Consider the following 25,192-nt stretch of genomic DNA (forward strand, 5'->3'; position numbering starts at 1 on the left):
GAGAAGTAAAAGGATTGACTCTAACATTCTCAATCCTGTGAATTTTAAAAGATTAAGTTTAGAACAGTAATAAGTGGAAAAAAGTTCTCATTAGAATGGTGCTGTAATATTTTATTGTCAATAATTTTCTTGAGTCTGGTCTGTATAGCTAGACTAACTTAAAAAATATCTCTGATCTAGATTGCAGATGGGCAGAGAGAGCTAATTGAGTCATACAGTGTCAAAAAGAGACATTTTATTGGAAATACGAGTATGGATGCTGGTTTATCATTCATCATGGCCAATCATGCAAAAGTGAAAGAAAATGATGTTGTCTTTGATCCATTTGTTGGAACAGGTATTGTAAATCTACTTGTTACACTTAATGCATAGATTTTGCTTATTTATAGCAGTGAAGGTTATAGTATGTTTTGGGTGAGAGATTGAATTGACAAACTTATCTTTTCCTATATAATAGCTAATATTTAACACTTTACCACTTGATGGATATGACTAGAGTATTATGGGTTTTATTCCAAGTAAGCCACTGGGGGGAGCATCAGGCTTATTTTTTCACAGATGTCTTGCAGTATACCGTACATTATAGAAATGTGTGAGAATCATTATTTAATTAGGAAAGCTCTTATGGGAAGAATGAAAAAACCAAAAAGAAAAAATAGTCATGCTTTTAAATAAACAGCCATGTATTTGGCTAGAGGGAAAATATGTCTTTGATTCTGTTTGTGGGAGTTTTTAAGTAAGTGTGAAACTAAAGGTGACTAAGTAGCCACAGTCTTGAGCCTGCCTGCTGACACCATAACCCACGTCCTTTCTAACTTCCCTGGGATGCTGTCCTAATTAGGCCAGTGGAAAGCCTGAAATTCCAAGTTGACTTCATCTGATTCTGGAATTTTCTTTTTCTCAGATTGCTTTCTTGCTTGATGTAGCCCTTACTCAAGCAGCACTCTTATTTAACCTTTGTCTGACTAACCCTTTATTCTTGTTCAGTTAGTGTCACTGCAGCTGTCTGTCTCAGGAGCAATGGGGGTGCAAGGCTAGTCCCTGCTGAGTAAATGTGTCAGATACTATGCTGTACTCTAATTCTGATGACAGCTAGCATGGAGACACTTTGAAAGTCTTCCTGAGGATTGGTTACGTGATTTGATCAGGATTATGCAATGTGTCGTATTTGCAGATTCAGACTGCAGCAGTTCATGTATTCATTGCTTCTGCAGAGCTGTCTGTCTCTCTCTGGCCACCACTTGCATTAACTTCAGGACTGTGACCAAATGTGATTAGGAAGAAATAGTATGTGGTCTAGAATTCCTAGAGGATGGAGGAGATCTTTTGTAATTTGTTTTGGACTAATTCACCAGTGCACTTCTGTTGTACTCTGGTGTGTCTCCATGGACCCCCACTCTCAGCATGCTGTTTGTTCTTCTCTGTGTTCATTTACCTAAACACATTCTCTCACGTTTTGGGCTTGTTAGTGAAACTAATTATCAAGTGCATTTACAAGTTACAAGAACAAAGAATATACATATATCCAATCCCAGCTTAAGCTTTTGTTTACATTTGGCTTCCTTTACCTTATCATTTTATTTTATTTTTACTTTTGCCTGAATCATTTAAAGGTTATATGTATTTTATTTTTTCTCTTAAAAATGTATTTGTTTACTTATGTTTGGCCTTACATGTCGTGTGAGTGTTGGCAGCTGAACCTGGGCCCTCTGGAGGATTAGCTAGTGCTCTTAACCACTGAGCTATCTCTCCAGCTCCTGAAGGTTGCATTTATTACATTCCTCTCAGTGCATCGGTATACATTGTTAAGAGTAACAGTTTTATATATATTTGAATTTATATGTTTATATTCTGTAGTTGGGTATTGTATTTTACTGTAAATGTTATTTTGGTTTGAAACATTACTAACACTTTTAAGTTTAAAATAGTTTTCATTTGAGTTGCTTGAATATCTCTCATTGGAATGGGTTATACATTCCCACTAGAGATGTTATGTCCTTCTTAAAGCTAACATACCCTTCTGTGCCTCTCAGTGGTAGTACTGGTTTTTATCAGCATGGTACTGATTGTATTTGATTCTCCATGTGTGATGGTTACTGTTTTACTTTATCTTCTTGTAGTTAGTACATTTGTGGTGAAGTACATCCTTATCCAGATATCTCCTCATCTTGACAAGTCAGATTTAGCATCCAGTGATAAGATTCTTATTTGAACTAGTCTATCCTTTGATGATTTTTGCAATCTAGCATTTCTGTGTTAGTGATCTACATTCATTATTTTATAAGCAAGAAATCTTTCTTCACTTCCTGTTGCTAACTTCACTTATTAACATGAACTACTAAGTCTCTCTCCTTTTCTCAGGTTATTTATAGTCCTGATATCCCTTCATTATTTCCATTTTTAAATTAGCCTAGTTCTGCCTCGCCCTTTCACACTGAGTCTGTCTTGGTGATCTATCACTCTTTCTTTTTCCTTAGAGAACTTTTAAGATTTCTGGCTTATCTTTTTCATGCCAAAGCCCTGGTATCAGTCATTTCTCCCAGTAACCCTTATTTCTCTTAGTGAGGAGATGGTATCAGAAACCAAGATTGTGTTCTAAAGCTTCTCAGAGGGTAAGCAAAGAAATACACATGTGTATATATTTAATATACATGTGAGTGAGCATGGAAATATACACACATATATTCCTGTGTGTACACACATATAAATCTACACATAGACTTATTAGAAATCATGGGTTTATACATGTACTGGTTATTTCTGTTGATTATCACAGATTTATTTCCTCCCTATTCCAGTGCTTGTCGATGTGTACCTTTCTCTTCACTGAGGACCCTGGTCCTTATGTTCAGCCTGTTTGCTCTTGCTCATTTCTATAATTATCTAAACAGTCAAGATTGCTTTGACCATGTCACTGCAGGGGAAGAATCCTATTGTATTTGCTTTCTGTTGCTGTGATAAAACACCATGACCAAGGCAAGTCTTGATGGAAGAGTTCGTTTGGACTTAATGGTTCCAGAGGGATAGGAATCCATCAGGATGGAAAAGCATGGCATCCAGAGGCAGGAACAAGAATACTGAGAGTTCTCATCTTTGACCGTAAGCAGCAAGCAGAAGGAACACACTGGAAGTAGACAAGACCTTTTACTTCCAAAGCTCATGCCCAGTGACGCAAACCCTCAAGCAAACTGCACCTCCTAAACATCCCCAAACAGCAGCACCAACAGGGGAGGAAGTATTCAAATATCTGAGCTTGTGGGGGATATTCATCCAAACCACCACTCCTGCCACAAGCGATTTAAGAGGTAGTTTCAATTCATATTTTGCTTAAGGAGCAATAAAGTCAAATACTGTGCTTGCTTTTTCTCCTTTTGAAAGTCACTTGGTTTCAGTCGCTATAGCCTGCTCTCAGTCTTAGATCTCTGTCCTCTGCTCCTGCGATTAGTTATCTTTATTATGTAACTTGCATCTATACAATAGTGTGCTCTCCTTTTCGTTCCTTCCATTAGTGACTGACCTTGTTTTCTAGTGGATTCTACTATTTTCTCTTCCTAGTGACAATACGTATATAGATACAATTTCTTACTCATACTCTTTAATATAAAGCATTTGATGCTCTATGTATTTCTTGGCTTTTAGTTTGTTTGTCGTTGTTGTTTCCCAGTTAAATGGAAAACCTCTTCCTGTTCAGAGATTGTCGTCATTCTTTTGTTGTGGTACTGGAGATAACACAAGCAGTCTATGATAGAGCTACATTCTAGCCCATTTTCGTTTTCTTCTCGACTTTTAATCCATAAATATATTCTATAATTTGTTCAAATAATCTCCAATACATACCTGGCTACTGGTAGTTTCCAGTATTTTATACTTGAAAATAATGTTTACAATGAGTAATCATATGAAAATATACCTTTGTAATTTTGAGGCTAGAGCACTGGAGTAAATTTCTGGAAGTAGGATTGCTAGGTTAAAGGGAATATGTGGTTTTGCTAGTTGCTACTAAATAAATTATCTTCTGTTATTCAGCTTTGGGTTTCTGCAGACATATAAGAGAGTTCTTGTTTTCCTGCAGTTTTACTACTAAGATTATATGGTCAAGCTTTTGAAGTTTTCCTCATTTGTTGGGTGAAAATGGCATTGAAATACAATGTTATTTTACATCTGAATATAAGTCATCTTGGATTTTTAAAGGGATGTTATACAGGTATTTTTGAATAGACTTCCATGTCTTCTGCCTCGGCCTCTTTCATAGAGATATTAACACATCTTACTCCAGTATTTCTGTAATAAATCATAAATATTTCCTTTCAGATTGCCAGTATTTACTTTCTTGCCATATAACAGCTTCCCCTATACTGGCTTTAAAAATTGTGTTTCTTATTGTGGTTTTCTCTGTGTGTACACACGCATGTGCACATGTAAGGGTGCATGCCTGTGCATGCGATGTATGTTTCTGGGTACAGGCATGCCACTGTAGGTATGTGAAAGTCTGAGGACAATTTTGTGGAGTTGGTTCTCCTTCCACCTTTCTGTGGGTTCTAGGAATTCCCTCGAGGTAATCAGGTTCTGCCACTGACGCTTTTCCCACTAAGCCACCTTGTTGGTTCATTCTTAAGTTTTAAAACAAACACACCAACAAACCAGCCCTTTTTATGAAGAAAAACAACTCTCCGGAATTATGTAAAATTTGTCTATAAAATGACATGTGTATACACTTAGGTTAGACCTTAGAGTTTAAAAATAGTATTGTCATAATAGGGGAAGAAGGGGAGTATGCGTCTCTTGATGCAGTTGAGTATAGGAGTATAGTGAAATTCCACCTTCACAGTAGTCAAGGTCCTGGCTGCCTTATGTATGGTGAGGGGTTAGCATACTTGACTGTTTGCTGTGGATGGCTGCCTACAGTAGATGGCCTATTTTGATCATCTCACTATTCACATAGAAGAGTAAGGTCAATTGATCGGTGAATCTTTGCAAGATCTGCCACTAAATATAACCTGTGTTTATGATTGATATTTGGCTTTAGAATGTAAGTCTGTTTTTGACACTTCTATTTTGAAACTGGTTATAACCCCTAATTTTAAAGTCCTTATGGGTCATTGGTTTCCTCATGGGACTACTGCTTCACAGAGAGCTTGTACCTTGGAAAGGACTAGAGAAGTAGTTCTGTGCCTTCTTCCTTGCTGTGTGTTTTTCCATCCTGTTTGATGGTTTTACCTTTGGCTTCCATATATTAGTGTTTTGTTTTGTTTTGATTTGATTCACGTGTGTCCCTTTTAATGGTCCAGATTGAAATATGGACAGTTTCCCAAATGTAGCCCAAGCTTTTATGTGCCCCTCCAGTTCCCTGAAACTGGGAGACCTTCTATAGACTGTTATAGTACTATTATTACTTAGTTGTTACTTTCTTTTGAACTTAGATAATTTCTAGTGAATGTGTTAGATACAGCTAATACAAAACAATGATGAAAAGTTTGACTATGAACTTATTTTCTAGTCCCCTCTTGGGCTAATTTCCAAAATATTCATAAACTGTTGCTATTACAGCAGCAAAAGAATTGAAGGTTAAATTTGTAAATGTCTATTTTTTTGTGTTTAATTAAAATGACTGAGATGAGTGTTTGTCCAGTGTTTTATGTAGCATAGAGTTCTGAAGCCATAGCTTTGATTCCTTCTCAAACATTCTCTCAAGTGAGTGAGTTCTGGGAGTAAGAGTCCACCAAGGAGACATATAGGTGCAAGGAAAACACTACAACTCCTTTTGAATTTTGTCATCTCAGAATGATTGACCTAAGGTCCAGGTGAGGACATTGCCTTGGTCCTGAGAGGAAACTGCAGGATGGAAAAGAGGACGGGGAAGTAGCTCTCAGTAGACCATTACAGTGTTTTCTGCTTTACCGTTTTCATAGTTCTTTGTGGTTTCCTTTCCCTACAGCCTCAGTTTGTGTATTGTATTGCTACCTTTGGCAGTATTCTTGTGCTCAGGCTGCTGGCTCAGTTAGAGTTCCTTTTTCAGAGGGATGAAACAGATAGAGTGAAAAATAGTGGCAACAGGATTACCAGCTTCTTTTCCTTTAGCAAAACCAGAGCCTATTCTCACAGTTCCTCGCAGTCTCAAGCTTTCCCTTTAGCTCTCCATAGATCAAACTCATAAACTAAGTTTTGTAAGTGTGGAATAAATTCCACTCATTGTATTCTTTTGCCCATAAGGTATTATACTAACCCTAAAGAGGTTACTGTTTAAGTAACAAGAAATTGAAGCACCAGGTGCTAGTCTAACTCACAGATGTGGTATTAACAGTTTACTTTGTATAACAAAAATGGGCGAGTTCCTTTCCTGCCTTCTCAACAGTTCACTCTGTTTTTACCCATTCGCCCAAGAAAATTCCATATAATGTATATGGAATTCCAAATTCCATATAAGGTATAACAGAAAATAAAAATTGCTGTAATTGAAGAGAATTGTAAGAGAAATAGATGATGAGCAGTGATTATCCAGTGATCAATTCAGAGCAATTTATTATGATTTTATTTAAAAAGCTTAAACGATCGAAAGACAGAAGGTAACAGGTGAGTCTAACAGCTTATTCGTCTCCTTTCAGCAGTGTTCTGTAAATTGAGTCTTCTCAAAAGTCACTAAGCAATGGTTAAGGAAGCACAGGAAAGCTTTTCTGTACCCTTGACAACTAGTTCTTCTAGGTGAGTATCTGCCTTGATTGGCAGAATTGTAGTAATTCCTTGTGATGTGGGTGAAGTGACCTTCTGAGACTCCTAAGTCATCACATACAGTACCTTTCCTCCTGCAGACACTCCCATCTCTAGACCAAGAGTTCTGAGGTCTCTTTTACGCCGCATCTCATACAAATGCTTCAAAGGTTAGCATGAGAAGACCCAGGGTTTGGATTCCCTTGTGCTTTGAGGCCAGCGTTCTTCTTCAAGGGATACAGCAGGAAACTAGTTAGTCCTTTTGAAAGTAATCTTCCCTGACTATTTTTTAAATGACTGTAGATCTGTGATTCGAAGATCTTGACCTCGTGAAGACATTGCACGTATTAATTTTAGGGGTTGCATTTTAAAAGGGTGGAAAGAAAAACCCTAAATTTTTCCCTTTGTCCAAATCTGTGCTTACTTTGTAGTCTAAGAATGAATTTCTCATTTCTGCTTGTTTGTCATCTTTCTATATTGTAATTGGGGATTGATTAAGCGCAAATTGCATAAAAATGGTGTTTAATGAAAAATAGTTATTAATATTTTATTTAACTTTGTGATTTTTCTTAAAAATTTAAAAATACTTGTGTTTCGTTTAAGGTATTTCACTTTTAAGTTAGAACTTTCCTTCATTTTTGAACCAGTCACATCTGTCATATTCCTTAGTCTGGGCAGTTTGTATTGGGACATTATTCTTACATTAGCCGTAGCACTCTTTAAGAGGAAAATGATACTATTAGCTAGATAAGTTACTAGAGATTCATATTTAGAGTTTATACCAAGAGATAAATACATGACAGTATTTTATAACAGGCGTGTTTTAACTCGCTAAAGTTAGTATTATACATGTGAAATATGCTCACTTTAGTTCTTTGAAACTCAAGCCCACTTATTAGTTTATTTTAGATCTTTGTCTTTTCAGACTTGTGTGTTCACTTTCAAATGTTTTTTGTAATCTTAAGATAACCTGAAAATGTCTACATATTACATTATTTTGAACAAAGAAATAGTGTTGCTTAGGTGGTGTGAAATAACAGTGCCATGATATGTGTTGATTCCCTGCTTTGTGGCCAGTTTAGTGAGTTCAGTTTTGGGTTTATTTGTTCAGTTCTGAGCCTTTCTAAATTTAACTAGCTTGGTGTCGTTCCAGGGTACTCTGCCTGCAGCTAGTTCATAAGACTCGGGATCAAATTAAATCAGGAAAGGAACACTAGTCTGGGACTCTGGTTAATAGTCACAATTGTGTGGTTTTCCAGGTGGCCTCCTGATAGCATCTGCTCACTTTGGTGCATATGTGTGTGGGACAGACATAGACTACAACACGGTTCATGGCGTGGGTGAGTAGAACTTACAGTGTTAAAGTCTTTGTTGTTAAGCCAGATGGGCCTTTAAAATAATAAAGTCGTTTTATGTGACATTTTAGTGTTTAAAGCACAACATTTCAGTGTAATTTTACCCCAGAATTTCTTTGAGAATCTATATTTTATGATGTTGTCACTGAGGGTATGCAATGTGAACTAGAAGAATATTGAGATGAATAGAAAAAAAAATCTCCATCCCCAGCTAGGCACTTATCATCTTAATAAGAGGATTTTTAAAAAGGCAAGCTGAGGCTGTGAGCCTCAGTGCTGGGAAGGAGAAGGTGAAAGAGGGGAGTGGCCATTTTTAGTCAACAAGTACATGTGAAGGAAATATATACACGGGACTAGAAAGATGGCTCATCTGTTAAGAGCACTGACTGTACTTCCAGAGCATCCAGGTTCAATTCCTGGCACGCACATGGCAGCTCACACCCGTCTGTTACTTCTGACTCCCTCACATAGACATGCATGCATGCATGCAAAGATAGCATGAAGATACATTTTAAAACAATGAAAGAAAATGTATATAGTCTCTATTAAAGATTACCGTCATCGACTTACTCAGCAATTATGCTGTGAGTATAGGTTGGATTAATATTTGGTCTTTGAGTAACATTTAAAAATCTAGATTTTTGTGACCAGAACATACTTGAAACACTTGAGGCATCTACAAATTTCAAGATTCTGCCTTTAAATGAGAGTAACTTTGATTTTGTGGCAGTTATGGAAAATGCCTAAAAATTCAAAAGCTTCACTAATGGTATGTGATTGGATGGAATTAAATCAGCGTCAAAAAGTATATTTCTCATAATGAAATGGTATTAAAAATACCAAGGTACATTCATGTTTTTGAAATTGCCTCTGCTGGTATTCCTCTATTGTAACTTGAATGAGTTTTTAAAACAATTTACTTCACTCAGTATAGGTTATTAAAGGTGAGGTTTTTTTATAATTTCTGTTGCTAAAGTTGCTGTGTATATGATTAATAACCTATCACAGTAAAATTGATTGCAATACAAAAGTGTGTAATTAGAATAATTGCTGGGCAGGGTGGTGCATGGCAAAGGGAGGCAGAGGCGGGAAAGTTTCTATGAGTTCCAGTCCCTGCCTCAAGAATAAGAACAACACTAGAGCAAGCTCTTGGGTAGTTGGCACCTAGGTTAAAATTTTATTCATTCTCACCAGTTCCACTTGTTTAAATGCTGATGCCTCTAAGCGTGTTTGTTCCAGAGGTCCACATTATCTCTTTGAGCTAGTTCCATTTTCTGGCTGTGTGTATTGTGTGTGTTTGTGTGTGCATGCACATAGTGTGTGTGTATACATATGTATGTGTGTGTATGCATATGTATGTGTGTGTATGTATATTATGTGTATTGTGTGTATTTGTAGTGTGTGTGTCAGGTGGTTAAATATCTCAAAATGTACATATTAAACTGTCTATTTCTTCAGGTTTCTCTGTTCTTACAATTGACGTCATCATGCACTGAGATCTCCTGAGTGCTAAGCTTTTGAACTTCTTCCCTTTCTCTCTCTATGCACTGCTGACTTCTCATCAGCAAAGTTTCCATTTGTCTGCCTTCTTCATGGTTAAAAGCTGCTGTGTTTTACAAGTTAACATTCTTCATTTCTTGTTCATTTATCTGATTACTCATTCAGCACAGAGCTCTTAACTGCTGTGGGAAAGGTCCATGTTCTACTCATTATGTACCTTACTTATGAATATTTCATACTTGGAAAGTATTGACCATTTTGCTAAGGTGCATTTTACTGTTCAAAGTAATAATGTGAAATAATACTTGCTTAATTGTATGCATACAATTAAAATGGCAAATGAACTAAAGAAAAGAATAATGCTCTGTTAATGGGGTAACTTTCTACCTTCCTTTTCTTTCTCTTTAGGAAAGGCTAGTAGGAAAAACCAGAAGTGGCGAGGACCAGATGAAAACATCAGGGCAAATCTTCGTCAGTATGGCCTAGAGAAGTTTTACCTCGATGTCTTGGTTTCTGATGCCTCTAAGCCTTCCTGGAGGAAGGGAACATATTTTGATGCAATCATCACAGATCGTGAGTTTATTTTTATATAAAGTAGTAAGGGGATTCGTTTTCTGAAACTGGAACATTTTAAGTACAAAATATATCAACACACAGAAGAAATACCCACTTGTTTTGGGGTTCCTCTCACTCTTCAGATAGAAACATTACAAAAATTATGACTAGAAGACAGGTTGTTAATTTAAGTATTTAAGGGTTTGTGGTTTCACTTTAGGAAATATTTTCCTGTCTGCATTTATAGGTGGGTGTAATTTGCCATCCATTTTCCCCTTCCATTTATTTTTTGAGGCATTTTTTTTTATATTGACTGTGACTGGTCATTAATATAGCAACTAGGGCTAGTGATATTTATGGTTTCTGTGTCAATTTTGGGGTGTTTCAGCGATGTCGCATTGCTCCATAGTTGGGTCTCTCTAACCCTTGTTTTCACTGGCATCTTCTTTCTGAATGTAGAGAGACTTGGGGTCGTATGGACCACTGGGCTCGTGCACTGACTGGCTCCCCAACACTACACGAGAACTTATTGACCCTTGAGCATTTGAAAGGACCTGTCAAAACAGGTGTGCCTTTTCCTTAAGGTTGCTAATGATCTTTGTAGTAATTCTTGTAATTAAAAATCTTGGCAATAATTGGTAAATAGTGCGAAGTTAAGACCTTTTATCTCAGCCATTTTTTTTTCCTAATTCAGTATAGTTTTTATTTTTTTCCTAATTCAAATTCAGTGTAGGTTTTTGTTGTTGTTTTGTTTTTCAAGACAGGGTTTCTCTGTATTGCTTGGAGGCTGTCTGGAACTCGCTCTGTAGACTAGGCTGGCCTCGAACTCACAAGAGATTGGCCTGCCTCTGCCTCCCGAGGGCTGCGATTAAAGGCCATGTACCACTAACACCCGGCTTTCAGTATAGCTTTTATTTTTATTTATTTATTTATTTCCATAAAAAATTTAAATTAGAGAAAAGCTTGTTTTACATGTCAATCCCAGTTCCCCTCTTCTGACCCTCCTCCCCTATCCCCTACCAACCCCTATCCCATCCCCTTTCTGCTCCCCAGGGAAGGTGAGGCCTTCCATGGGGGATCTTCAAAGTCTGTCATATTATTTGGAGCAGGGCCTAAACCCTCCCCCGTGTGTCTAGGCTGCGAGAATATCCCTCAATGTGGAGTGGGCTACCAAAGTCCATTCATGTACTAGGGATAAATAATGATCCACTACCAGAGGCCCCATAGATTAACCAGACCTCCAAACTGATAACCACATTCAGGAGGTCTGGAATAGTTCTATGCTGGTTTCCTAGCTATCAGTTTGTGTTCCATAAACTCCATGTTCAGGTCATCTCAGCCATTTTTGTTGTTGTTGTTTTTCTTTGACTTAGAGGATTTCAAATCTAACAAGAAAGTTCTCTTTTTTCAAAGAAAATTTTTTATTTAGCTTATTTATTTTATGTGTATTAGTGTAAAGGTGTCAGATACCCTGCTGGAGTTACAGACAGTTATGAACTGTCATGTGGGTGCTGGGAATTGAACCTGGGCCATCTGGAAGAGCAGGCAGTGCTCTTAACCAATGAACCATTTCTCCAGCTCAACAAGAAAGTTCTTACGCATTAAGATATCTTTGTGAATGTGCATCGTGACAGTTTGGGACCTTTATTATTTACTATTTGTTCTCCCAGTATGGCATTTTTCCTCCTATACTTTAGTGTGGATTTTCTGAGAATAGATAGTATCTTAGCCACAGTGTAGCAATCAATTTTAATATATGCATATAATAATTGATTCTACAGTTTATTAGCCAGTTTTGTCAGTTGAATCACTAATATTATGAACTTTTTTTTTTCCTTGAATACAGGTTCACTTCAGAGTCAGGCATTGCATTTAGTAATTTTGGTCCTCCATTACTTACAGTATGCCCACAGTTTTACTGGAACTTTAGACCATGGACATTTTGAAGACATAGTTACCATTCCCTGAGCATTTTGTGTTAAATATTTTCAGGTGGAATAATGCATGGGTGATATTTTTTTCTCTTCATGGACATCACATTTGATTGCATACAATGTGTATCTGTCCCTCATTGGCAACTGGTTGACTTCATTGTCCTGCTGTTTTCTTTTCTTCCTGCCTAGCTCCATATGGTATCAGAGAATCTACAAGAAGATCAGGTTCACAGAAGGAAATACCAAAGGGGATAGAAAAATGGTAAGTGAAATTTAAATGTAACAAGTTATTACTTTGAAAAGCTTGTTGATTTTTTTAATAATTATTGTGTGCAATCCTAAAATTTACTGATTTTTGTAATATTTGTTCTTTGTTAGTCCAGAAAGCCACGTTCCTGTCTCCTTGAGTTATCATCTGAGTGATATGTTTTTTGACCTATTAAACTTTGCAGCTGAGACTCTTGTACCGGGTGGAAGACTAGTCTATTGGTTACCAGTGTACACACCAGAGTATGTAGTCTTTGTTTTAATGTCATTTTCTACAGTACTTGCATGCTTTAAGCATACTTGTTTCCTCATGTCTAACATTGCTCATATTTTTATATTTACTATTTATGAGTAACTGATGTACTAGTAAAAAATAATCCCTTCCTCTTATTATTTGGATTTTTATTTTGATCTTTTAAAATAATATATTGGCAAACCACAGCCTTTGGACCAGGTCTGCCTTTCATATGCTTTTATAAGGGGGTTGAGCTAAGCAATCTCTTGTATTTTTTAAAAATAATTGTTAGAAAACTCACAAAAGACTATGTAACAGAAAATCTGGGCATTCAGGGTTAACCTCAGTTACATCCTGAGTTTGAAGTTAATCTGGGCTATACAATGTTTTAAAAAAAATTGTTGAAAGAAATACATGTACCCAGAAAAATCTTACCTTTCTCCTTTTTGAAAGCAAGGTCTTTCATAGCAGTCTGTTGGGGCCTTCCAGCCACCTTTTCCTTTTCCTTTCTCTTGCTAAATGCTACCTGAAAAATCTTGTATTGACTTGCTGTCTCTTAACTCTTTATTGTCTACCTGTGACAGAAAGGAACTACTTTTCACTTTAATTCAAGTTGTCAACCTATAATTTTAAAAAATCTGAAGAACATTTCAAACTTATAGAAAAGGTTGCAATATAGTACAGAATGTACTGATCTCTGCTCTATGTACATGCGCCAGATATTAACATAGGTGGTCTTTCCTCTGTTCTGTATACACAACATTATTATTAACTTCTCTTTGTGTGTTTGTTTTGCTCTGTTGTTGAGATGGGGTCTCCTGTAGCCCAGAATGGCCTTGAACTCCTAGCCGCTTATCTCTGCCACCTGAGTGCTGGGATTATAGGTGTGCACCCCTGCATATGGCTACATTAATCTCTTCTGAACCCATGTGAAAAGTTACGAGCAAATGCTCTCTTCCTGTAGGTACCATTTTGCCTTCCTGTCTGCCACCAGCTCTGCAGTAACTGGAAGTCAACATTGGTAATGGCAGTGCTATCTGTTCATGGGAGCCTTTCAGATTTTCTAGGTTTAGACCCTTGCTTTTGTTGTTTTTCTATTGCTGTGAAGAAACACTATGACCAAAGCAATTTATAAAAGAAAGCGTTTGATTTGGGGGCTCACAGTTGCTGAGGGTTAGAGTCCATGGTTATTAAGGTGGGGAGCAAGGCAAAAAGCAGGCCAGCATGGTGTTAGAGCAGTAGCTGAGAGCTTAACGTCTGCGGAGAGATCCAGGCCACACTATAAACCCTTTCCCAATAGTTCTATCAACTGTGAACCAAGCATTCCAATGTATGAACCTATGGGGCCATTCTCATTCAGACCATCCCAGCCCTCACCAGGGCTCATGTGACGTTTCCTCTGAGGCAAAAATGTTTTCTTTGTGGGAGCATCATAAAACTGATCTTAGTATCTTTAACCTTTACAAGTCATCTTAATTTTGATCATCTGGCCATTTCATTTTGTCAAGTATCTCTGCTCTGAGTCATTATTTTTTCAAACCACAACACCAATACCACTACTGTACTGTTGTGGTGAAAAAAAGTCTTTATGCATTTGCAGGTTTGCATTCTACAAGAGTCTTCCCTTCATTCACTCACTTATATTTAGTGGTATGGAAACATGGATTAGTATGTTCATCTTACTACACTCTTACATCCTTATATCTTTACTCTTACATACTCTTACATCTAGGCATCATACTAGACTCTTACAATCCATTTCTCGTATGCAATCAGCATCAGTGGCAAAAGCCTGTCGTGTGGGGGTCTTAGGGCCAACAGTCACAGGGAAGCTTCCTATTGCTGGTCCTGGGATTCTTTGGCTTTCTGTTAGTTTTTCCCCTGGGAACTCCAGCTTGACACAAATACTACCGCATTTGCTTTTGAGACCTGGACAGAACCCATCATTTGCTCTGTTTTTCCTAATCTGTCTTGATCGAGCACTTGTGACAGCCTAAGTCACTAGGCCCCTCAGAGTCCCCTTCATCATCGAGATCAGATACACTGTGGCTCTGAGCAAAGCTAAACAAAGTCTCACTCTCTGTGCTGGGTTCACCAACTTCTTAATTTCCAGCATACAGTCCTGTCTTGTTTGGTGACCTGAGCCTGCAGTACTTTTCCTACTCTCACTCTCTTACCTCTGTCACTGTCTGATTCTTCCCACAGGTTCCAAGTGTTTGCACACCAGGGGACAGTTTTTAGTATTTGTATGACATGTACTCCTTACAGTCTGACCCTTCCCACTCGGCGGTAAGAAATAGTGAAGCAGTGCCTACCTCCATTTCATCTTCTTTATTCAGTTTACCAACTAAATGGGGGGCAAACATGAAAGATGCCAGCCACCTGCCCATTTCTCTTTGTAATTCCCCCTTTCCTGGAAGACAGCCGAGCCGTGGTTAGATATCTTATAGCTGCAGCAGGGACAAGGCCACTTCTCCCATACCGAGCCTTGGGTCTTTTATGCTCCTCTTAGGTGCCAAGTATTACGTTTCCTTTCCTAAAGTCGTGATATGACACCCTCAGGACAGAGAAGTGATCTTTGTGACGGAGTGTTAACAGACCTGATCTGGGGTCTCTGGCGGATTGTTGTGTGAGCTTTTCTTCCTGAGGACATGAGCAAATGTCCTAAATATGGTCCCAACAACAGAGCATAGAAATGTTCCATCACAGTGTAGCTTGGTTAAAAACAATGATTTTGATTAGGCTTATTCACAGAGACTTAGGCAACTTACGTACCGCTACACCACTGAAGTAAGAAGTCCCTCACAGCAGCTGTTAATTGTGTGTCTATCTTTGGGGGTGGGACCTCCTGAGCCCTCTCCTCTAGTAACCATTGCCTGTGAGGTTAATTGGCCCAGTCTTGTGCACAGCTGCTGACAGTTGAAGAGGCATTGGCACATTGTGCCCACAGGACACTGTTTTGATACATGAGAGTCACAGCTTCTGTGATTTCTATAGGACAATAAACATGTTTCATGCCTAGGACAGCTTTTACAGCACCTCACCTAAAGTGAAATTGGAGGATTTAAGCAAACACTATTTCTGAAGACCTTAAAAGGTAGCAGCCACTGCATATTTCTTCAGTGACTTTTCTATTCTAATAGTTTATCCAAGGAAAAATGTCCAAATCCTTACAACTGCAGGATGTAGGCAAAGAGCTGGGTATGAAGACCCATGGTTGTGGTCTCAGTACAGGAGGATCTCAAGGTCAAGGTCAGTCTGGGCTACCTGGGTCAAAACTGTATCAATTTCTTCTCTTTTCTTTCATTCTGGTTTTTTAATTGAAAAAAAAATCAGTATATTCTGATTACTGTTTTCCCTTTCCCAACTCCTTTCAGAGAAAGAAGGAAGGAAGGACGACCGTAAATGCAAAATCCATAAAACACAAAATTAGAAACCATAGTATATATATAAAAGGCCAGTAAGAAAAAAGTGACCAAACAAAGCTGAAAAAGTGGTATATTTATACAATAGAATATTATTCCGTTGTTAAGCAAAATTATGAAACTTGAAAGTAAATTGATGGAGCTAGAAAACGTGACCCAGACCCCAAAAGACAAACATAATGTATGCTTTCTCTTACATGTCTATGTTAGCTTTTAAGTATTCAATAGGAACGCTACAAACTGTATAACCACAGAAATTAAGTATAGAGTAGGAGACCAGGACAGTGGTTCTCAACCTATGGGTCATGACCCTAGGGGAATCAAATGATGCTTTCACAGGGTTCACCTTAGAACATTGGAAAATACAAATATTTAATTATTCATAACAATAACAAAATTATAGTTATGAAATAGCATTGAAAATGAGTTTATGGTTAGGGTCACCACAACATGAAGAACTGTATTAAAGGTTTGCAGCACTAGAAGGTTGAGAACCGTTGAACTAGAGGGAGGCATGTGTTGCAGGGTATCTCTTAAGGAGGGGGAAATAGAATATACAGTTATAGAGAGACAGGGGCTGGGATTGGAGCAGGCGGAGTAAAGGGGAGGGGTACAGAAGAAAGGAGGTAAGGGAGGGGGTGTGGGGGGATAGCTAACACTGAGGGCCATCTGAGGGGACATATGGAAAACTGCTACTGAAGTAGCTCATTGTTTACATACATAAAAGAAATCTAAATAGAGTCACCAAATAACAGGGAGACTATATCCCAACTAGATGCCTTTTGTCACCAAGTGAAACCTCATGTGGCAGGACTGGGATCCATCTAGTTGTTTGCTTTTAGACATTTCACTGAGGGGTGGATGTCTTCCAGCCGTGTGGCTAGCACAAGTGGGAAGAGTACTCTTGCCTTTACTCTCCCTATTGATTTGTACCTGAGTTATCCTCAGAGCCTCTGACGCTCGCTATTCAATCTCTGTTGTCTCTTCACTACATTCAGATATGTACTTATCCCTTCCACTGCCTGCAGTGACGCCGAACATGTTCGCTCTGTCATCCGCAGTGGAGCACAGATGTGGCTCACGTGTGTTTGGTGTCCTCAGAGCTGCACAGCTCCTGAGAGAGTGTGTTTGTTTGCTCAGGTTCAACACATCATAGAGCCTTGCTAGCTACTTTCATTTTGACAGCTAACTCTTAAGCTGGCTAGACACTTCCATTGTGAAGGACAAAAATCTGTCTGCTACTGTTAGTGATGAGAGTGATGGCAGGGCCAGCAAGATGATGATTCGGTGGATTAGGGTGCTCATTGTACAGTCCCGGTGACTCGAAGTTTGATGCCTCAAACCCATGAGGTAGGAGAAAACTCCTGGAAGTTCTCTCTGCTCCACAGCTTTGTTGTGGTACTTGCATGCACACACTCACTAAATAAATAAAGTAATATGACATACATATATCAAAACCTTATATTATGTCCATAGCTATGTGTCATAATTGTCAATTAAAATAAAGTATGGGAGCTGGGGACATGGGCTTAGCAGTTAAAAGTGCTTGCTGTTCTTCCAGAGGATCCAAGGTCAGTTCCCACAGCCTCATTGGGCTGTGCTCATTACTGGCTTGTAACTCCAGCTCTGGGCTTTGCGGCATCTTAGGAAAGCCACATGTAGGTGGCTTACACACACGCACAGACACATATGTGTACTCTCGCAGACACATAAGAAATGAATGATGGCCAATAAAACTAATATCAGGAAGTTTATGGTGGTCTGTAATTCTCTTGATATCAATGAACAGAACATATTTTTCATCTTTTTATCTAGGAAACAGGAAAGAATGATTCCTTAAACAGTTCAGAATATTCAGTAAATTCAGTTTGTTTTTCAAGTGGCAGGTGAGATTGATAGCATTTAGAAAGAAATTAAAACATGAAATTTTACAAGGAAATGAGTGTCTACGAAAATTGACTCATGAATAAGCTAGGGGCTTATGCATATAGCTATTTTTGCTTTTAAAAATTGGAATGTCATTTGTATGCATGCAGTTCCCACTCTAAACTTTTCTCTCCTGTGGTTTATAGTATTTCCACAAAGTTGTGCAACCGTTTCCACTATAACAACTGCCCCCACTGTAAGCGTTCTCATTGTTCCTGAAGAAACCCATTGTGGAAGGAACCAACCCTCCTGCCTTTGGCAACCACTGATCTAACTCTGTGTGGGTTTGCCTATTTGGGCTGTTTTCACTTTTAAATAGATAATAAATTATAGGATAACTGTAATAAAAACAGAATCAGGTATTGTTATAGTTGTGTAGGCAGAATACAGATTTAACAGTTTTCAAACAGTCTATTGATATGAAATACACTATATGCACCAAAGATGTTTTTAAGCTGCTATTTTAACTTTTTTCAATATGTTAGTTTGAAAGTATGTTGTTCCATTAATTTGGTCATTAATATACATTTGGTTTTCCATATCTGTGGTTTCTACATCTGGATTCAGCCAATCTTAGATGCAAAATGGAGTTTGGGTTATAATAGTTTTACATGTACTAAATAGACTTTATTCTTGCCATTCCCAAAGCAGTGCAGTATAGCAAGTTGCATTTCTATTGTATTGGGTATTCTGAGTAACCTAGAAATGATTTAAAGAATATAGGAGATTATTATAGTTACTACATATATCTCCTAGTTTGAATGAACCCTTGAATTATAGTATGAGGAGGAGGTGTTCTACTACCAGTCTAAGGTAATGAGGGAGCCTGTAAGAGGCTAGTGATCAGTAATGTTGGTAGTCCAACGAATGTTTCTTTATGGTTAAAAAGAAACTATATGTTTATATGCTTTAAAACAAATACTGTGCTTTGTGCCTGCCAGGTCCCACTCAAAAAAGAAAGCTAGCTACTGGCAACTTTATTTGATCAATATTAGCATTATTCATGTCATAAATGTTACTTAAAATGACTTTTTATATTTGGATTTGATTTACAATTTTTTTGGTTTTATAATTACATAAGGGGCATAGGTATAAGGAATATGTATCTATGTGTATCTAATTGACATTTTAAAAACATGAATCACTATCAATAGAAGTTTTTTAAATTTCTTTTAAAAATTAACATTCTTACACAGAAGGGCTGGAATGTGAGACCAACTTGAGCTACATAGTGAGAAGTAGGATCCTCCCTTACTAAACAGAAAGTGTACGTTCTCAAATATGACAGACACCATTTTAGACATGCATGGATTTTGCAGTATATAAGCTTAATTTCAAAGTTATATTTCTGTTTCCTTTTTAAAATTCAGTCTCAAGTGCAGCGTGAATGTTGCTTGGTGCATGAGTGGTGAAGGGTTTGAGTATGTGATTGAGGCAGTGAGTGGGAGATAGTTGAAGGTCAGAGACACAGAAGAGTTCCCGAGAGCTGTCTGTGGTCAGGGTGATGTTGACACATGAGGACAGCTAGCCGAGCTCAAGGTTCTTAGTACTTCTCCCATTTTGCATTGGAGGTTTAAGGTTATCCATGTAACAAATGTGTGCAGAGACTACAGAAAACATCAAGGTTTCAAAGGAGAAATAAAGCCTACAGCCAGTGTTCTGCAGGTACCCACACATAGCGGGGGGAGGGCCCCTTCCTGCTACTCTTCCTCACTCTGTCCAGCAATGTTCCCTCCATCACTAGTTTCTTCTGCCAGACTCTTGACCAGTGTGTTCACTGGCCTGCTTTCTAGGTGTCGGTCATCTCTGTTCATGTAGCACATTGCTCCACTGTAACCCTCTGCACTACGTGGTGTCATGGCCTCAGTGTTACTTCCTAATGAGTGTGACCTGGGTCGGGTGCTAACACAGTCATTAGTTAGTTTGAATTACTTTATAAGTAACTTCAGACTTCATATTTAACAGAGGTCTCAAGATGTCATTCACATTCATTAGGGATGCTTCATTTGCAATGTAAAGTATATGCATGCTATTGTAAACTTGATAAAAATCTTTAGGTGACTGTCAAGAGGTTGTTGTGGAGTATACATCTGTCCAATATGCTTTTGTGGACCGTTTAGGGTGTAAATATCATCTTGGAGTTCTTTGGTTTGTTTGGTATTCTTCTCCCTCCATCTGTTTCCCTTCCTCTGTCTCTCCTTCTGTCCTTCTCTGCAAGGGGTTAAAGTTTGAACTGTTTTTTTTTTTTTTTTGGTACTGGCACTTATAAAACATTTGTAAAGTACAAGTAGATTATTTTTGGATTGTTTGGGCACCACACTTGACTTCTACGGTGCCTGTGAGACTGTTCCTAAAGTCAGCTTTCTGTCTTCAGGTACACTGAGGAGATGGTGCCCTGGCACCCTTGCCTGAAGCTTATTAGCAATTGTGAGCAGAAGCTTTCCAGTCACACAGCAAGGCGCCTGATCACCATGGAAAAGGTGAAAGAATTTGAGGTATGTTCCTACATTTTTTTTTGGTGTAAATTCTGGAAGAATCAAAACTTGATCTTTCTAGATAGCTTTCCTGGAGTAGGATTTAGGAATGTTAGTCTTGATTTTCATAGTATAGATGAGTTTGGGAAGAATTAGAAGTCAGAGATATTTGTAGTATTTGGTTGTGATGGGGTAGAAGGCTTCACTAGAAGAGTGAAAGAGACTCACTGAGGCTGTGGCTTTTATTAGGTGTCCTGTTGCAAAAGCAAGACTTCATGACTGCACACTTGAATGTTTGTATTTATCTATTAAGCATGTGTGTGCATGCACACATGTGCCATGGCATGTGTGTAGAAGTCACAGGACACCTAAGGGAGTTGATTCTCTCCTTCTGCCAGGTCTAGGGATTGAACTCAGGTCATCAGGTGTGGTCGCAAGCACCTTTACTAGATGAACCACCTCACTAAACAAACTGCAAATTTTAATTGAGACAATGATTCTTTATGTAAGGAAGCAAGTACAATTTCCTCTTTTGTTAGAGGACAGTGTCAGCAATCATCCTCATTCATTCTTATATTCTCTCATTCTCATGCATGTGTGTGAAAACACACACACACACACACACACACACACACTGTATTTAAAGTTTGAGAAAAAAGTGTTAATAACATTTGTTAGTTTTCTATCTAGATTAGAAGTAATTTAAATAATACCTTATTGAATGAAATTTTAGTACCGTAACAGAATGCCCTTTGTGCTGTCCTTCTCTGGACTGACAGGCTCTCCAAAATGCACTGACTGTTTGGACAAGCCATGGTTTGATAGGGCAAGCAGAACAGGGTAGGTGTAGCTGAATGTTTTCCAATGCCGATTTCTACTCTCCATTTGATTGCTTTTCATCTAAGTTATACCTTATAGGTCTTCACAGTAGTAACTTGTACACTGCCTTTTGTATCTTTCATCCCTTTCCCATTCGTTACCTATCTTTAATTCAGATCCTTAGTACCACATAATTGGTTTACGCTGACATATCCAAATCTTTCTCCTATGTTGTTCATATATATTAAATAGATTTTCCTAAAATGTTATATTTATGTTACTTTATGCAAAATGTTTTAGCTAATTATTTTTGTTACTAGATAATGTTTATAAAGTTTTCAGCATGATGTATATTATCCTTAATAATTAGACTCCAACATCAAGACTTTTCAGGAACCAAAACTATTCATCTAGATAAGTAGTTGATGGTTATCTACTAGAAGTGTGGGTATTTCTATGCTTGTGTGTATAGATTATATTGGTGTGATGAGGATGCATGGTAGTAGTTAAAAAACCAACAATCACCTGTTCATATTCCTGTCTCATCTCCACAGTTCATATTCAGACAATAGATATCTATGGGATGGACACAGTTTTCCAGTGTGCTCCTGAAGTTTATCCTTTACTTATATTTAAAAAAGGGTTATCAATACTAAACCATTTTTTATAGTAACAGCTTGTCTTTCTTCAAATGCTACTACACATTTTATATTAGATAATTTGCCTAATTAGAATTCTTTGTGGAAATCAAATCCTGTTCCAAATATAATGATTTACCACTAGTTGTTTAGAACCTTGCAGATTCAGAAATTTATGAGAGTAGCTTCCATACTTATTGGCAAAGTGACAATCTTTAAAAATGTCAATTTCGAATTCGATAGAAGTCCTATTATGTTATTGTCCATTGGAGTTGATTAATCAGTGCTGTCCACTCTGACTCCAAACCCACTGTCTGATGATGGTAACGTGTTGAATTCTTTCAGTTGTAGACTTGCCCCCGTGTACCAGCTAAACTTTCTGTTAACCTAGAGTTACTTGTACTGTTCTTAGGGTTGTTTATTCCAGGTAGAAATCTTATGATCTTATGGTGATTATGTAGTCTACTAAATACTTGTTAGATAAGTGAAATGTGAGTGTAAGAATAGAGTTAATATTTCTGTAACGAATAACACACATGCTTTAGAAGACAAGATAGAGTCTGCTGCTAAGAAAGATTTGAGAGCTTACAAGCTAGCTCAGTGAGTAAGGGCACTAGGGCACTGCCCAGTCTAATTGACCTGAGTTGGATTTCTAGAACCCATATGGAAGGAGAGAACCAACTTTCATAAGATTTCCTCTGGTTTGTGATGCATGCACCCACTTCCAAATGAAATAAGTAAATAAATGTGAAATATATATATCTACACACCACACACACATGTGTTCCTGGATTCAGTTTGCTTTGTAAAACACTAAGTTCTTGGTTTACTTGGTGCAAGACAGAACTGGGTCTCTATAGGTTTCATTCCAAAAAGGCTGGTAAATCACTATATTAATTAGTGTTTATAAGCAAATAGGAGTATTTTAAATTACAGGAATTTCTCACATTTGTGGAACTGGAAAGTGTAAAGGTTGGTTTCTAGAAGGTGAGACTGACTGCCCTCCTGGGGTTTTGGTGTCTCCCTTTAAGCTGTGTCTCATACAGCCTTTGTTATTCAGCCTGCCTGTGTTGTCTCTTCCTCTTTTCCCAAAGATTTCAGTCTTTTACCCTTAATTACTACCTCAAAGGCCCTGTCTTTAAATATAGTTAGGTTGAAGTAGGGCTAGTTTTTAGTGCTAACCATTATCAACTTATAGGATACCCTAGGTTGGTTTTTGTTAGAGCTGCTCTCCTTTTCCAGTCAGCCATCTCGTATATATGTATGTTTTTCTTCTGGTGTGTCAAGGGAAGTGAGGCAGTGGATCATTTAATAGTAGTTTTACAACTTCTATAAATTGTAACTTTTAACATAATCATTTGGGTTAGTAATGATATTAGTAGCTAATGTGTTATGTGCCAGAACAAAAGAGATAGTTAACAAAACAGAAATATTAATTGTATGTAGATGTTATAGTTTTAATTCTTGTTAACAAAAAGCAGATTATATGACATTAGCTTCCCTCATGATGTTTTCTACATAAATAGCAGTTCTACATAAATTGTGTTCCAAAGAATTACCCAGATATAGAGATTCTTATCCATTTCTATTTTTATGGAAATTGAAACAAACAAACTAGGATTGTGTGTGAACTGATTTCATATATTCTTTCTCTTGGGCTTAGTTTAAGAAAGTCTACTATTTTTCTCACAAATTTATACTTCTGTAAGCAAATTTATTTCAAAGTCAAAGGAAAATGGGCTTTTGAGAGTTCTTACTGTGTATTAAAATGATACCTAAGCTCACTGTCCTTTGGTATTTCAATCTATAAAAACAGGGCTGCCTGACATGGCTTCCTGTTTTCATTTTGCTTTTGTTCTTGTTTGAAACAGGCGCGTATGTGCGTGAGTGGAGACAGTGACTCACTGTATAGTCCTGACTGTACTGGAACTCATATGTAGATGAGTCCGACCTCCAAATCAGAGGTGTGCCTGCCTGTGACCCATTACTGTCCCACCACATTTGGTTGAAACTGGTGCCTTTTATAAGGAAAAGGCTCCTCCTAATGGTCACATTAGTATAGGCTCTCATTAGTAAGTCTTTAAGCAGTGTGGGATTAACAGTTGGTGTCATGTTAATGTGATCCTCTGTCCTGTTTGTTTTTAATTCATTGCTTCACTTCTGCCTTCTGTTTCCTGCTAAGGAATGTCTGCAGTTACATCAGGATCACAGCCCTTTTATAACACAGGAGGAGACAGAATTTTCAAACAGTTCTCACACGTCTGACAAATTGTTCTCAGACTTGTTGAGTGCTGTTGATTTTGGCAGTGGACAAATGTAATGTGTAGTCTTCCTGCCAGCTGCCTGGGCCCTGCTGAGCTGTTTGAACCCCCAAATAACACGTAGGACACTATATCAATTATAAGCTGCTGGCTGTTTGCTATGATTTCTTCTTGGCCAGCTCTGACTTAATATTTGACCCATAATTGCTAATCTGAGTATTTCCATGTCTCTTACCAGAGAAAGGTTCCAGACCTCTTACTTCTCTGGCGCCCTACATTGTCTGCCTGTGCCTATCTTTCCTTCTCAACTCCTAGTCCCACCTATCTTGCTTCCCTATTGGCTAACAGTGCTTTATTCAACAACCAATAAGATAAGCACATACACAGGACTTCCTCCATCAGGCAAATATTAATTTTAGATTTTTGCTTGCACTTCATGTACTAAGACCTTTGCTTTTGACTTGTCAGTTGTCAGGTCTAACTTCAGTTTAAAGTTAGGCTTACTTCATACATTGTTAAAGTATTCTCCCACTGTTTAAAATATATAAATAAGTCATAAAAATTGTCTAATGAATATGAATATTTGTATCTTTACATCATTGGCTGTAGTTTAGATTTCTTTATTTTGTGTGAGCAGTGAAGAAGCTCTTGATAACCATGTCAATATTATGAAGATGCCTGATAAGACTTGTTTTTCTCTTGTTATTATCCTTCATTGATATATTCTAGAAACTAAATGAATTAAGTACCATGTTTTCTTGGTGCTTGTTTATAAAACTTATCCATTTGAGTTAATGCCACCATTTCACAGATGAAGAGCCTTCCTCTAGTCTACTGATGACTTAGAGGTGAACAGCAGAGTTGAAAACAAAACTTACCTTTACTCTTGAAGTCTGACTTCTTTCCTGCATCACATTGTCTTCTACCTGAGTGTATTTCTACCTTTAAGTATGTTGAGATAAAAGGTCTGGATATGCTGTTTAGTAACAGGATGCTTGCCTATCAGGTATAAGACCTGAGGGTTAACTCCTACTACCACAAAAATAAATAAGCAGCAAGTGTTCTTAAGCACTGACTTCCTAGCTCTTTTAAACACAC

General features: G+C 37.8%; 1 protein-coding gene across 3 annotated transcripts in view; it reads left to right on the top strand.

Annotated features, from left to right (window-relative positions):
- The window catches only part of Trmt11 (tRNA methyltransferase 11 homolog), a 41,644-nt gene that overhangs the window by 7,285 nt on the left and 9,167 nt on the right, over positions 1-25,192 (top strand). For all 3 annotated transcript variants that reach the window (XM_005065774.4, XM_021223982.2, XM_040728170.1), the window contains 6 exons: positions 181-337; positions 7,965-8,045; positions 9,969-10,133; positions 12,239-12,311; positions 12,428-12,559; positions 20,277-20,397. In XM_005065774.4, coding sequence (XP_005065831.1) covers positions 181-337; positions 7,965-8,045; positions 9,969-10,133; positions 12,239-12,311; positions 12,428-12,559; positions 20,277-20,397 — 729 coding nt within the window. The remainder of the gene's footprint in view (positions 1-180; positions 338-7,964; positions 8,046-9,968; positions 10,134-12,238; positions 12,312-12,427; positions 12,560-20,276; positions 20,398-25,192) is intronic.

The sequence above is a fragment of the Mesocricetus auratus genome, unplaced genomic scaffold (assembly GCF_017639785.1).
Source record: "Mesocricetus auratus isolate SY011 unplaced genomic scaffold, BCM_Maur_2.0 Super-Scaffold_100018, whole genome shotgun sequence".
Lineage (NCBI taxonomy): Eukaryota > Metazoa > Chordata > Mammalia > Rodentia > Cricetidae > Mesocricetus > Mesocricetus auratus.